The following is a 15,735-nucleotide window of genomic DNA, read 5'->3' on the forward strand; positions in this document are numbered from 1 at the left end:
AGACAGTCACTTCATTTAAAGTCTACAATTCTTTATAATACTACCATTTAAATGAAACAAGTAATTTAAAAAGTAGAAAAATCTCAACACCTTTCCTTCCATACCATTCATTCACTTTGCAAATATCCAAGCACTTGCTTTGTACCACACACTGTTCTAGCCACTGGAGATGTATTAGTGATGAAAGCCAGCAAAGATCCTGCCCTCGTGGATTACAGACTAGCAGCAGTCCAACGGTAAACAATAAATAAATAAAGATGAAAGGTTGTAGTATTTTAGAAGATGCTACTCTCTGAAGAAAACAGGGCAGAATAAGGGGGATTGGAAGGGTAGATTGGTGGAGAGATATATAGTTTTAAAGTGGATGGTCAGGGAGAAGGTGACATTCAAACAGAGACCCGAAACAGGTTGGGGGAAAGACCATTCCCAGTGGACACAGCTGTCCAAGCAGGGGGTGCGAAGTTGAGTGTACCTGTGTGTCTGAGGGGTAGAAAGAGATCACATGGCCAGAGGAGAGGGTGGTTGGCAGATAACCTTTGTTATGCTGTTCAATATTTAACAAAATTATTTTGCAGTACTTTGTATTTCATTGGAAGCTTCTTTAGAGTAGACCTTATTTAGTTAACTACTTCTAAACTAAGCCACATCCTAGACTGTTAAGAGCTGGAAGGAACTTGAGATGCTGTATTATTGCTGTTCTTTCATTTTATGGGAGAAACAACTCAGGTCCTCTGAAATAATTGGCTGCATAGTGGCTCAATTGGTAAATCTCAGTGTTTTCAGAGATGGCTGTGGTAATGAGAAAAAGGAAATACTTATAGAAAGTGAAGAACGTGCAAAGATTTTCTTCAAAGTTTGTAAGTGTTTAGCTCCATAAAATTTTATTTTTATATGGTAAAATGTATACAATATAAAATTTTCCATTTTAACCCTTTTTAATTATACAATTCACTGATATTGATTACATTCACAATGTTGTTCAACCATCGGCACCATCAATTTCCAAAACTGTCATCACCTCAAGCAGAAACTCTGTATTCATTAAATTCATTAAACAGTAACTCCCCATTTTCCCCTCCCTCTGGCCCCTCTAGTAACCTCTCATCTTGCTGTCTCCATGAATTTACTTATTCTAGATATTTCCCATATGTGAAGTCATACAATAGGTATCATTTTGTGTCTGGGTTCTTTCATTTAACATATCTTTTTCAGGGTTCACTCATGTGATAGCATATATTAGAACTTCATTTCCTTTTCGGAATAATATTCCATTTTATACATGTACCACATTTTGTTTATTCATTCTCCAACCCTGAGTTGTTTTTTTACCTTTCATCTACTGTGAATAATGCTGCTGTGAACATTGGTATACAGTTCTCTTGAGTGCCTTTTTTCAGTTTTTTGGAGATATGTATATCCATGTATAGATCTATATATGTCTATCACTGTATTTTGTGTATACATATATGTACACTCACACACATGCATACAGATAAAGATAGATAGATCAGTCTATTGAGGGGGAGGGAGAGAGAGAAGAATGGCTGGTAATTATGGTACCACATATGGTAATTCTGTGTTTAACTTTCTGAAGAACCACCAGACTGTTTCCTGCGGCAGCTGTGCCATGTTACATTCCCAGCAGCAATGCACAAGGGTTCCAATTTGTTCCTGTCCTTGTTGGCAGTTGTTTTCTCAGTTTTTTGTTTGTTTGTTGGTTTGTTTTGTATTATAGCCAGCCTATATGTGTGTGAAGTAGTACCTCACTGTGGTTTGGGTTTACATTTCCCTAATGACTAAGGATGTGAAGCATCTTTTCATGTGCCTGTTGGCTGTTTGTAGAACTTCTTTGGAGAAATGTCTATGGAAATCTTTTGCCCGTTTTTAAATTGGGTTGTTTGTCTGTTTGTTGTTGAGTTGTAGGAGTTCTTTATATATCCTGAATAGTAAACCCTTAACAGATATATAATTTGCACATCCTTTCTGCCATTTTGTGTGTTGTCTTTCCACTCTCCCCTCTCTTTTTTTAATGAAGACTTTAAACCTTTTAGAGCAGTTTTAGGTTCATAGCAAAAGTGAGAGTAACATACAGAGTTCTCATATACCCTCTGTACCTTACTCTGTCCCCATACATGGTTAGCTCCCCAGTTATCAAAATCCCCTACCAGAGTGCTACAGTTCTTACAATTGATGAACCTATATTGACACGTCACTATCACCCAAAAATTCATTGTTACCTTAGGGTTCACTCTTGGGGTTGTACATTCAATGGGTTTGGACAAATATATAATTACATTGTCCATCGTTATACTATCATGTAGAGTATTTTCACTGCCCTAAAAATTCTCTCTGCTTCTTGCCCCCCCACCAAATTCTCCCAAATTCCTCATCTTCTCGCATTGTCTGACAAAAATATGATTATATCATATAACCACCTCTCTGTGGCTCAAGATCATCACTTACTAGAGATGAAGGCACAGAGGCTTCGCTTGTCTTGGTACAGCTTAAATACTGTGTGATTGTGTGTAGTTCTGTTTCCAAGTCAACAACTGCCCTTTCTCAGCCTTTTCTCAGGCTGGTGATATGACCTCTTCTGCATGGCACAGTGGTTTTTCTAGGACTTTAGAATGCAGGTTTGAGAAGTATCTCCCCCCCGCACCACACCCAGTGCCTCCCACCGAGAGCGCAGAGGTCCGTTGCCTTCAGAGGCATGGGGTTGAGCAGTAGCGGCCAGTTTTAGTCTTCCCTCGGGGCTCCTTGTTCCCCATCCTGATGCATGGCTAGCTAAACGTTGTCTCTCTGAGATGCCTCTGGCTCACAGGGTCTCTGCTTGGAAGGGCCAGGCCAGAGGCTGTGTGCAAGCCTTGTGCAGTGCTTTGGTCTTTCTCTTGCCAGTGTTTCTCTTTCTGCAGCTGTTGAGGCAGAGCCTGGAGGGCCATCTGCTCTGGAAGGGACAATTCGTGGGATTGGTTGGCTTGGGGCTCTAAGACCCACTGAGTATCTCCACTTTCACGCTGAGGACTTCTTACTGTCCTCTTTTCGGTTACCATTCACCTCTCCTCCTTCTCCTCCTCCTCTTCTTTTTCTTTCTCTTCTTTTGCATTTTCCCATCTCTGAGCTCTTATCTCACATTATTTTGCTTCTATATATAGGCTGACCTTCTTAGAATGATTTTCAGCACCAACAACAAAAACAGTTTTTCCTGTGTGGGTTGCTCCATTCAGCACAAAGCTGTGTTAATCAGAATACCTAATTGCTTCCCATCCTGAATATTCTGTTTAATTGAGGATGCTTCTCTGTAGTCAGCTTTCTGCTTTGGAGACTCTAGTTTACTGGAACCCTCTAGGATTGGAATAGGGAAAAAATATTCTGCCTTAAAACCCTGTCAGCCCTTGAGCACCTGGCAACAAATTACAGCTGAGGAGGGCCAAAGACCTGAAAATTAGACCTGCCTTGGCTGACAGTATCTTTAAGTGTCTAGTTATTTATGGCTCACTTTCTTCCATAAAGAATTTGAAGTGCCATGTAAAAGTATGTACAAGAGGATAAAATAAATAGTTGAGATAATCAGGACAAAGAGGAAATAAGGATAAGAAAATAAAACTGGGCCAAGAGTCACAGAGAGAAATGTACCCTGAACACTTGTACAGTTGTAGGTGACCTGCAAGGTTGGCTCTAAGTTTCCATGGGGCCAAAGTAAGGAGAGAATTATGATCAATTATGTAACTCATGGTATCGTTAAGATGAAAAACAATCCAGTTGTTCAGGGGAAAGAAACTTCTTCCATCTTCTTAGATCTGAGATCTTTTATCTCAGATGTCATTATATAATGACATCTCATAGGGAAGACTATGTGCTACAGTGATCAGCATCGTGGACAGGAGTGCCTGGTGTCTTACTAATGTCCTAGCTGGAGAGTACAGTGCAGGGCGCAATTCAGAAGAAGCTGTTCTAGGTGGGACCAAAACAAAGTGTTTCAAAGGCAGTATTTGGTACAACTCAGCAAACAGATGCCACATCCTTTCTTGCAACCCTCCACCGTAATTGACTGTCACATGTAGGCTTCTCTGTAAGAATAATTGTGAGACTCAGCGTGTGGTGGAAGGAAGCTGGAGGCCAGCTGCGCCCTGCTCCTGAGGAAGATCTCGTCCTTAACCAAGGTGGTTAGGATTCCAGGTGCTTGACGTGATGCCTCCCTCACTGGTCCTAGCATTGGGCTGTCCTGGGAGAGCCAGCCTTCTTCTATCTTCAGAAGAGGTTCTGAGCTCGTCCCCACTGACAGCCAGGTGAAATAAAAAACCCCAAATCATGCACACTGTGGATTTTTGTAGATCATGATCTTCCTAAACTCACATGAAAACCTTTGAAATGTTTTTCCTGAGGAATTTTTATGTAGTCAGACATGCCATCTACAGATAAAGACAGTTTTACTTTTTTCTTTCCAATCTGTTGATCTGTTTTTGTTTTTATTTTTGCTTTCCTCCCCCGCTTGCCCACCCCGGCTTGGAACTCAGGTTAGTAGAAATAGAAATAGAGAGATGGACATACTTGTCTTCAAGCTGATCCCGAGGGCAAAGCAACTGGTCTTTCACCATTGAGTTTTATATTAGCTTTTGTTTTTTTATTGTGTCTTTTATCAGATTAAAGAAATGCCGGGTGTTCCTCCTTTGCTGATAATTTTTATAATAATGGATGTTAAATTTTTTCAGTTGCTCCTGAATGATCATGTGTTTTCTTTTTTAATCTGCTTATTTGATGAATTACATTGATTAATGGTCATATATTGAGCTAACCTTGCATTCCTGGGATAAATCCCTTCCTGACGTCATGTCCTTTTCATGCATTGCTGGATTCAGTTTGTTAGTATTTTGTTAAAGGTGGTTTGTTGGTTTTCTCTGTCATGATGCATATTGGTTTAAAGTTTTCTTTTTTTGGAATGTCTTTGTCTGGTTTTGGTATAAGGGTAATCCTGGCCTCATAAAATTTCATTATTCTCTACTTTCTGGAAGAGTTTTATAGACTTAGTAGTATTTATTTTTTCACATTATGATAGAATTCATAGGAAAAGCCATCTGGTCCTCGAGTTTTCTTTGAGGGAAGGTTTTTCATTACATAGTCAGTATTTTTAATTGATATAGGTTATCTGTTCTTCTTAATGGGCTTTGGTAGTTGGGGTTTTTTGAGGAATTTCTCCATTTTGTATTGATTATTGATTAGTTGTTGAATTCACTTGCATAAGGTTATTCATAATATTCCCTCTATTCCCCCATTATCCTTTTAATGTCTCCAGGGTCTGTCTTTAGTGAGGTCCTATCTTTGTTCCTGACATTGGTAATTTGTATCTTCTGTTTTTCTCTTTTTTCTCCATATTAGTCTAGCTAGCAGTTTATCAATTTTATTGATTTTTTTAAAACAGCTTTTGGTGTACATAAACAATGGAACATTACTCAGTCATAAAAAAGAATAAGACCTTGCCATCTGTGGCAACATGGATGGACCCAGAGGTGAAATAAGTCAAGTAGAGAGAGCTTTTTTCTTTTTTATGACTAAGTAATGTTCCATTGTATATACGTACCACCTGTTCTTTGTCCATTCATCTATCGATGGACACTTGGGTTGCTTCCATATGTTGACTGCTGTAAATAATGCGGCAATAAGCATAGAGGTGCATATATCTTTTTGAATTAGTGTTTTCATTTTTTTGGGGGGGGGGTAAATACCCAGTGGTGGAATTACTAGATTCTATGGTATTTCTATTTTTCATTTTTTGAGGAACCTCCATACTATACTGTTTCCCACAGAGGCTGCACCAATTTACATTCCCACCAACAGCACATGAGGCTTCCTTTTTTCCCGCATCCTCACCAGCACTTGTCATTTCTTGTCTTTTTGATTCTAGCAAGCACCATATGATTACACTGAAATGTGGAATCTAGAAAACAAAACAAAGAGATAAACAAATAGCAGAAACAGATCCATAAATACCAAGAACAAACTAATGGGTGCCAGAGGGGAAGGTGGTGAGAGGGTGGGCAAAACATGTGAAGAGGAGTGGGAGATGCAGGCTTCCAGTTATGGAAGAAGTCACGGGGTTAAAGACACAGCATAGGGAACATAGTCGGTGATACTGTAATCATGCTCTTTTGTGACAGATGGCAGCTACACTTGTGGTGAGCATACCACAGTATAATGGAGTTGTGGAATCACTATGTTGTACATCTGAAACTAATGTAACATGTGCATCAACTATGCTTCGGTTTTAAAAAATTCTTTTAAACCAGCGATTGGTGTCATCAATTTTCTCTATTGTTTTTCTGTTTTTTATCTTATCACTTAATATTGTTATCTGTATTTTTTCCTTGTTTTGCTGAGTTCTTAATTTTCTTTTCTTTTTCTAGTTTTGTAAGGGAGTAGATTATTGATTTGACACCTTTCTTCTTCTCTGACATAAGCATTTAATGCTATAGGTTTCTTTTGAATCATAGCTCTAGAGGCACTCCATCCATTGTTACGTGTTGCCTCTTAATTTGTATTCATTTCAATGCATTTCCTAATTTCTCTTGTGATTTTTTTTCTTTGAATCTTGAGTTATTTAAAAGCATATTGATTAATTTCCCTATATTTGGGAGTTTTTCCAGATATTTTTATACTGTTGACTTCTGATTTATTTTCACATTGGGCATGAGTCGTTCCTTGTAAACATTTTGAGATTTGTTTTGTGTTTCAGAAAATCGTCTGTGTTGGCAGATGACCCATCTGCACTTGAAAAGAATGTGAATTCTGTTGCTGAGCAGTGTCATGTCCATAATTTTATATGTGACAAAATTAACAACCTGTAGTGTATTGGAAACTTTTTTGAAAGTTCTTCAAATTTTTTCAGACCAGTGCTTCTCAATCTGTCTGTAACATAGCTGAATATTTGTGTTTCCATTTGTCTTTATGATTGCCTTGATGCCAAGTGATAAACAGAGATGCTAGTATTTAACTTACAATGAAGCATTTTTCCAACTGGACCTTGCACATCGATTCTTGAGGCTCCATGAGAAGTCAAGTTCAGCTAGACTGAATGGGGATCTCTGGAACGATTTTAAGCTTCTTTTTGTGTTTTAGAAGGAAAATAAATGCAAAATAAAAATAAGAACAAACACGACTCTTGGAGATGAGTCATTCATTGTTTTACCCTTATACATATCTAGTGGTGACAGTGTCCAAATTTATGTTTTAGAAAGAGAATTGGTGGCACTAGCACAGATGGACCAAATAGAGAGACAGACGTGGTGACTACTTGGGTGTTTCTTGGAAGAGCCCAGGTGAGAGAAGTTTGTTGAAGGCGCAAATCTGTAGCGACAATTAGACTAGAATGAAGGGATAGTTTTGAGAGAAATTTTGAGATATAATTTAAAGGTCTATATCTGAAATGAGGTAGTATTGGAGTTAAAATTTACTCTTAGGTTTCTGCCTTGAATAACTAGACGGAAGATGATCCCACTCATCATAGGTAGAAAAATCAGATGAAAAGCAGTAGTTGGTTGGGAGAAGGAGTATTACATAGCTTTGGCTTAGGACTGTCTGCTGTATACATGGGATGAGCAATGCGATAAATAATGTGGGGTGGCATGGCCTTTGGATAGATGTGATATTATGACATAATTGATACTATGGCGTATACAGGGTGCTATAATAGACGATTGATCTTACTTTAAGCTTAATTCCTGATCTCTCCTAAGTGAAACCCTATCTAGTCTTTATTTGCATTTCCATAATGAGAAATGTTTACAATAAAAGGCAAAACCCAGATGATTTAACAATGTCTGGTTAGCCCTTGTTGAATAACGAACCACTCCAAACTTAATGGCGTAAGAGAGCCACCATTTTATTATTCTCTGGTCACAAATTTGGACAACACATAGTGGGACTGGTTTGGAAATGTATTGGGTCTTAGAGAACGAAGGAAACCAATCCTGGCTATAAAAGGAGGACATAGAAATTCATTTTTACTAATCGTGATTATCCTGAAAGTTTGGCCCCAGTGTGACATAAGACGAATACTTTGTTCTTATAACCTCTTGAAAATAAACAGAAAAGAAATTGTTGTATTTTATCTAGTAACAAAAATCTCTATTGTCTGAAATATTTCTTGTCACTCTTTATTTAAAAAGGCATGTAGTGTGAAGTCTCCCCATATTTGTCCCCCAGTTTCCCAGTTCTTTCCCACTCACCCCCAAATTAAAAACAAAACAAAACAAAGTCAGACAGCTGCTGTGTTGAGTTTTTGAAATCTTTCAGAGATTTTTTTGTAATAATATGCCGTGTATGGACGTAGCCTAGTTTGTTTAATCAGTTCCCTAGTGATGGACATTGGGTTGTTTAAGGTCTTTTGCTTTTATAAACAATACTCCAGCAAGTGGCCTTACACATTCATAATTTCCCATAAGTAGGATGCATTCTAGTAGCTAAAGTAACAAGGTGGTATAGGCATCTGTAATTTTGATAGCTACTGCTATATTCTGCTCCTTAGGTCAATGGGTTAAAAACCCAATTGTGAACCTACCAGCTGTGTGGAGAGTGCTTGTTTTCCCTTGGCTTTGCTATCAAGTATGGTATCAGATGTGTTTATTTAGTTAATCTGATAAGTAAAATATGGTAACTTATGCATTTTTTTCTTGCATTTTCCTTAACTAAGCTTTTGTTTGCTTGACGCTAATTTTTCTTTCCGTTTCTATGCATGTCTTCATATTCTTTGTCCATTTAAAAATTTAGCTTGTTGGGGCACCTGGGCGGCTCAGTCGATTGAGCATCTGGCTCTTGATTTCGGCTCAGGCTCAGGTCATGATCTCAGGGTCATGGGATTGAGCCCCGTGTTGGGCTCCACGCTCAGTGCGGAGTCTGCTGGAGGTTCTCTCTGTCCCTCTGCCCCTCCCCCCGCTCGCTCTCTCTCTCTCTCCCTCTCTCACATAATTGGATTGTTGCTTTTTTTCTTACCTACTTTTAGGGGCTCTTTGTTATTCTTGTTTTTGCTTTAGAAAATGTTTTGGGGGATGGGGACTAACTGGGGATAGATGAAAGGAGTAAAAGCTAAGATACCAAAAACAATCAAGATACTAGATATTCAATAAGATCTTACCCTTAATCTATTGCTCATTCAGTTACGGATATTAGGCTCAGGTGGTTTTTTATATCTAAAAAATTGATCATAAAATCTAAAAGATTAAGGAAAAAGCCTAAATCACAAAGCAACATTAACATTCCTACCTATCTTTATTACTTTCTTATTGAAAAGACTGTAGCAGGATGCCTGGGTGGCTCAGTTGGTTAAGTGTCTGCCTTCGGCTGAAAGTCATGATCCTAGGGTCCTGGGATCGAGTCCCGCATCGGGCTCCTTGCTCAGTGGGGAGCCTGCTTCTCCCTCTCCCTCTGCTGCTCCCCCTGCTTGTGCATGCTCTCTCTCTCTCTGATAAAGAAATAAAAAAATCTTTTTTTAAAAAGAGAAGACTATAATAATTTCAGGAAAATGTTTTAAAGCTGTTTTAAAACTATTATCCATTATAATTCTTGAACATCACATTTTGTTTTTATTTTTTCACAGTAAATCCTCATTTGTACCTATATTAAATAGTAGTATCACAGGACATATTCATGTTATCATAGATATTCTTCATAAGTTCTTATAGTCTGTCACTTAATAAATATGTATTTTTTAATGACTCCATCAAAAAAAAATGTCCTATAATTTTTAAGCCAGTCCCTAATTGGGCTACTCAGGTTGTTTCCATGTTTTTACTCTTAAAGTTATACTGCTGAGTATCTTCTTTCATTTATGTTTTTATTTTGTTGAATTATTTCCTTAGGTTCAATTCCTGGGTAGAGTTACAAGAATAAAGAGTATGAACATTTTTAAGGATCTTTATATGTGTTGCCATGTTGTTTCCAAGTTGTAAAAATGCATAGTGTAACCAGCAGTGAATGAGGACGCTAGAACCACACATGCAGAATGTGCTGGAACCACATCACCAGGACTGTCAGTTTTCAATTAAAGAAAAAAAAAATTCTTCTTTAAGTAGATTTAAAAATCTATCATGGTTATATTAAATTTCATGTCTTTAACTAGTCACCAGGCTTTTTTTAAGGCCTCATGCATCAGTATGAATTATTCTAAAATATTTTGCCTCACACTTCAACTCTCTTAGGCACCTGATCACAGGGTGAGGGGTTGTGGACACTTCTTCCTGACCCCACTGTCTGTGAGGCTAAATACCCCTCTTCCCTCCTCTTCACCTGAATGTTCATTCTTACTCAGTTCATTCTTATGGGTGCACTCAGCCAACCACCTGCTTTTCTTATACATACACCTTCCCTCCTGCTACTGAGCCATTCTCTCTCTCTCTGATCTCTTTTTGACTATTTTAATTCATTCAGCTTTTAAACGCATCATTTCCAGAGGCTCATACTTCTGCATGGCTTCTGTTATACATTTATCCTTGTTGTTTTATTTATAAACAATTGTAGTAGGAGCACCTGGGCAGAAATGGATCCTCTCCTCTCTTACCTGCCTCAACCTCGAACCATCTGTTTCCAGAATCTACTCCCAACCATTCCATGCTGCACTGTCACCCCTTTGTTATTGAAGACGTTCCTTGAGTCTGGAATTTTCTTTTACCTTCACATTTTGGATTTGTGTTAGTTTTCTTTTGCTGGGTAACAAATTAGCCTCATACCTAATGGATTAAAACAACCTAAATTTATTATGTCACATTTTCCTTGCATCAGAAGTCCAGGCGCAGATTGGCTGGATCCCCTGCTCAGGGTCTTCATAGGTGGAGATCAAGGGGTCAGCAGGGCGATGTGCTCTTCTGGAGTTCAGGGTCCTCTTCTAAGCTCATTCACACTGTTGGGAGGATTCATTTCCTTAAGGTTGTAGGAGTGAGGGTTCCATTTCTTGCTGACCTCCAGGACCTCCCCCAGGTCCTGGACCTTCTAAAGGCCTCCCTCAGGTCCTAGCCACATGGCCTTCTCATTTCTGTGAGCTGGTTTGCTCAGATGGACCTACATATAAAGTAACCAAATCACAGGGGTGAAATCCCATCCCATTCCTGGAGCCACCTACACTCAAAGGGAGGGATTTACACAGGGCATGCATGTCGGGACTAAAATCTTGAGGCCCTTTGCAGCCTGCCCAGGATCCTAATTATCTTTAGGAAAAATTATATTCCTTTCATGAGCCCTTTCTGTAAGCTTTTTCAGTAGTATGCGTTGCTCCCTTGCCTTCTTCACACAGGGCTTTATGTCTTTGGTCTTACTCTGCTTCAGGTAGGTGAAATAAACCCTTCAAGTTCATGGTGTTGCCATAATGTCAATAACACAGCTTACCTTTGGAGTGAATGGTAGTAGATAAGCATTTTACCTTGGCTTTCTTGCTCTCTGTGTTTTATTGAGGTAACTCTTACTAAGGGTGAAGGTTGTTTTAATGAAATTGAGGGTTCTTTCTGAATATTAACAGTCCACTCTGGCATGTTTTGAACACACCTGCCTGTCTAGTAAGCCATGTGGGGACAAGAGACAATCTTTTCTCTCTCCTCTGTAACCTGCACATAGTAGGCTAAATGTTTGAATCAGGGCAAACAAGGTTTACTCAGAGGCAGGAACCAGGGCTTTAAAGAGCCTGGAATATAATTATAAATGAAAGGCAATATTAGAGACAGTGTGACTCTGTCTCTAATATTGCCTTTCATTTATAATTATATAAATGAATATAATTCACTGCTTCAGTGAAGGAAGTGAGTGAGGAATGTGGGAAGCGTGAGAAACGTTAAGATAGGGACCCTCATGGATGTCTCCACAGCTCCCCACGCCCCCCCCAGTGCCTCACCACTAGTAGGCGCTCAACCAGTAGTACTGGTTACTTATCAGCAAGTAGCATTCACCTGTGAAGTCTTTATATTTTGTAAATCAGTTTTGTTTTCCTAATTGTAGCTGGTGCTCAAGATCGGATCGGTTGGGCCTTTGGCCTAGGATTGGAAAGACTGGCCATGATCCTCTATGACATCCCTGACATCCGCCTCTTCTGGAGTGAGGATGAGCGTTTCCTGAAGCAGTTCCGCGTGTCAGATATCAACCAGAACGTGAAATTTCAGGTAAAAGGACTTGAAGAATCAAATAACAATAATAATGATAATAATAATAATAATAATGGTTTTTAAGAATTGAAGGGTCATATACTTGAAAAGAAACTTGTGGAATTTAAATATAATGTGTATTTGAAAGAAGCTTTTTTTTTTTTTTTAAGATTTTTGTATTTATTTGAGAGAGAGAGCATGAGCAAGAGAACAGGAGAGAACATGACCAGCGGGTAGGGATCAAGGGAGAGGAAGAAGCAGGCTTCCCGCTGAGCAGGGAGCCCGATGCGGGGCTCTGTCCCAGGACCCCGGGATCATGACCTGAACTGAAGGCAGACGTTTAACTGACTGAGCCACCCAGGCATTCCTTGGAAAGAGGTTTTAAGTAGAGGCCCATAAAGACACAGGAGTTCATAAACTATCAGAAATTGTATGCAGAAAAATAAGAGATTTATCAAGCTTTTAGTCTGAGCAAAGAACTAACTTTGGGCTTTGTTAATGACCATTTTATCATTATGAAATAGCCATCTTAATCACCGATAATACTTTTAAAGTTTAGTTTTTCTGGTACTAATGTAGACACTCTGGCTTTCTTATGATTAGCGTTTGCAGTGTGTGTCCTTTTCCTCATTTTATTTTCACTCTAGGTCCTTATATTAAGTGTGCCGCTTGTAACTGCATGGAGTTGGGTCTTTTTATTTAAGTCCGGATTTCACTGGAGTGTTGAATACTTCTTACAGTTACTATAATTACCTGGGAGATTCTTGGGCTTAATTCTGTCATTTTTTATTTCTTCCCCATTTCCCCCTTCTCTTTGTTCATTCTTCATTTGGAAACTGAGGTTATGTGTTTTTGGTTTGTTTGTTCTTTTATTCCATTTTATTACCCCTGTTCCTGTTCAGTCTCACTATTTTGTATTTTTTTTAAAGATTTATTTATTTGTTATTTTAGAGAGAGAGAGAACATGAGCTCTCCGGACCCTGAGCTGAAATCAAAAGTCGGTCACTCAACCGACTGAGCCACCTAGGCACCTCTCCATTTTGTATTTTTAAGTAGCTATCCTAGATTACAACATGTGTAATTAACCCCTCACCCTTTACCGTGGTGACTGTTACACAACTTCCTGAGACATTTAACATCCTTCAGCAGTGTAGTTTTGTTTACTCCTCTTGAATTTAATATTACTGTTGTTATTTTATTTCTCTGTGTATTATAATCCCATAGTATATCACTCTTTTTGCTTCAAGTAGCCAGTTGTCTTTTTAAAGATACTTAAAGCTATGTTGTTTTATATCTCCCTTGGTATTTACCCCACTGATCATCATTCCTTTCTGCCAATCTTGGTTTTTCTCTGTGATCATTTCCCTTTGGTCTGGAGAACTTCCTTTAATATTTTCCTGTAGTGCAGCATGAATGTTCGCAGTTTGCTTGTCTGGAAATGCCTTTTTTTCACCCTTTTTAGGAGTATTTTCTATGAATATAGGTATCTAGGTTGCCAGTTTGTGTACACGTGTGCTCGTATGTATGGGCGCATGTGGGTGTGTGTGCATGTGTGTGTGTATATTTGTGTGAATGAATGTGTGCGTTCCTTTCAGCTCTTGAAACATGTCATTCCATTGCCTTTATCTTTGTACTCTGGTTTTCAGTGGTTTGACCTATATGTGATTTTCTATTTTCCTGCTTGGGCTTTCACTGGGTTGGATTAATGTCCTTCAACCACCCTTGAAACCCTCATCTAATATCTCTTCCAACAATTCTACTCTATTCTTTCTTTTCTTTTCCGGCCGTAACTGCATGTATGTCAGACCATTTGAAATTATGCCATAGTATTCTGATTCTCAGGGTGTGTGTTTTATTACTGTTTTTTTTTTTTAGCTCAGTGCTTTATTTTGGATATTTTTTGTTCTCTTATCTTTGGGTTTACTAACCTTTTCTATTTTGTCCATTGAACTATTAAGCCCCTCCAATGAATTTGTATTGTACTTATCAGTTCTACAATTTCTATTTGCTTCCTTTTTAGAGTTTTTATTACTCTGGTGAATTCTTCATCTTTTCGCCCATTTTGTACATTCTCCCTTAAATTTCTTTAGCATCTTCATAATAGTTGTTTTTAAGTCCTGTCTGTAAATTCCAACCATTTTGTTATCTATTCTCCTTTTATTCTTTTTTTCTTCTTTATTATGGGTCACGTTTTTCCTGCTTTTCCACTTACCTCACTTTTATATTGTATATAAAAGAACAAAGAAACTGTAGTAGGTAATATCTGTCCTCAGAAAGCCTTGTCCTTTGCCCTGTCAGGCAGCTAAGGTGACTAGGCAAGGTCTCTTTGTTCTAATCAGGAGTCGAACTGGATTTCATATCTGATTTCCCGTTGGTGGTGAGATCTGGCCCACATCAGAGTCTGGGATCTCTGCATGTGAGATTACATCTCTCTCCTTTCCACCCAGTTGCCAAGCATCTTCACCACCAATGCTTGCTTGCCAGGCAAAAGCATGATGAAGGAGCACTGACTGGCCGTGGGGGCTCGCCGTTTCTCCACCTCCCAGTCTGCCGTACTAGCTGATGTTTGGCTGATCAAAGTTGGGCTCCTGTCTCCTTATTGCAGCCAGGTTTCTGCGCCAAGAGCAGGCTAGCTCTTCTGCCTACTCACGGCTGGGGTCTCATCTCCCTCTGAAATTCTGCTCGATTAGGATTATGTCCAGATCTCCTCAGTGTCTTGCACGACAAATAAGATTTCTAAATTTATTGTGTTCTCATCATTGCAGTGGGACCAGTGGTTTTCTGTGACTTTTTGTGTTCTAACCAAAAGTGGAAAAATCTCTTACAACTTATTCACATTTTTAGTTTCACCTTTAGTGGCCTTTAAAAAAAATCCTTTTTTTTTTTTTTCAAGTAAAATGTTTATTTTTGTTCTAGCACCAGGTCCTTCTAGGTTAATTTAGAATAAAGCTCCATCTAAATGATCAACTGTAAAAACCTGACTAAGGATGTAAGTCTTTCTCATTCACCTTTTCATTTTGTTCAGTCATTTATTTAATTGGCAAACACTGATGGAACACCAACCAACATTGTACAGAGCAGGCGCTCAATGCTGGCGGGACATTCACAGATGACTGACACAGTTACTGCCACAAGTCAGTGGCTCAAGTCCAATCTTAAGTGCACTGTAACTGTCACCTCTTAGGAAACACAAAGATCCCCAGGAAGAAAGACATGTCATTTTTTGTCATTTCTTCTGCCTTCCAATTTCAAAATCAGTGCATGCATACTTATACTATAATGTAATTTAAATGGCTCTCTTTGTATAATAAACTTAACTTCTGATGGAGCAGTTAGTATTTGATCACTGAAAAAATATCTGTCTATAAAATTCTTTGTAAATGACAGATCACAGAGAGCTGTTTTCCAATTATTCACCCATATTTAGTATTTATTGATTATATTCTACGTTAGCTCCCTATTGCTGGCATAGCAAGTTACCACAAACCTAGTGGCTTACAACATCCTTTATTATTTTATAGTTCAGAGGTCAGAACTATAAAATCAGTCTGGGCTAAAGCAAAGGTGGCAGCGGGGCTGATTCCTTCTGGTGGCTCAAGGGGAGAATCCGTTTTCTTGCCTG

General features: G+C 38.7%; 1 protein-coding gene across 15 annotated transcripts in view; it reads left to right on the forward strand.

Annotated features, from left to right (window-relative positions):
* FARS2 (phenylalanyl-tRNA synthetase 2, mitochondrial) overlaps positions 1-15,735 on the forward strand; it is a 537,883-nt gene that overhangs the window by 318,314 nt on the left and 203,834 nt on the right. For all 15 annotated transcript variants that reach the window (XM_027601919.1, XM_027601925.2, XM_035728493.1 and 12 more), the window contains one exon: positions 11,971-12,131. In XM_027601919.1, the coding sequence (XP_027457720.1) occupies positions 11,971-12,131 (161 nt within the window). The remainder of the gene's footprint in view (positions 1-11,970; positions 12,132-15,735) is intronic.

This window comes from Zalophus californianus, chromosome 7, assembly GCF_009762305.2.
Source record: "Zalophus californianus isolate mZalCal1 chromosome 7, mZalCal1.pri.v2, whole genome shotgun sequence".
Classification (NCBI taxonomy): Eukaryota; Metazoa; Chordata; class Mammalia; order Carnivora; family Otariidae; genus Zalophus; species Zalophus californianus.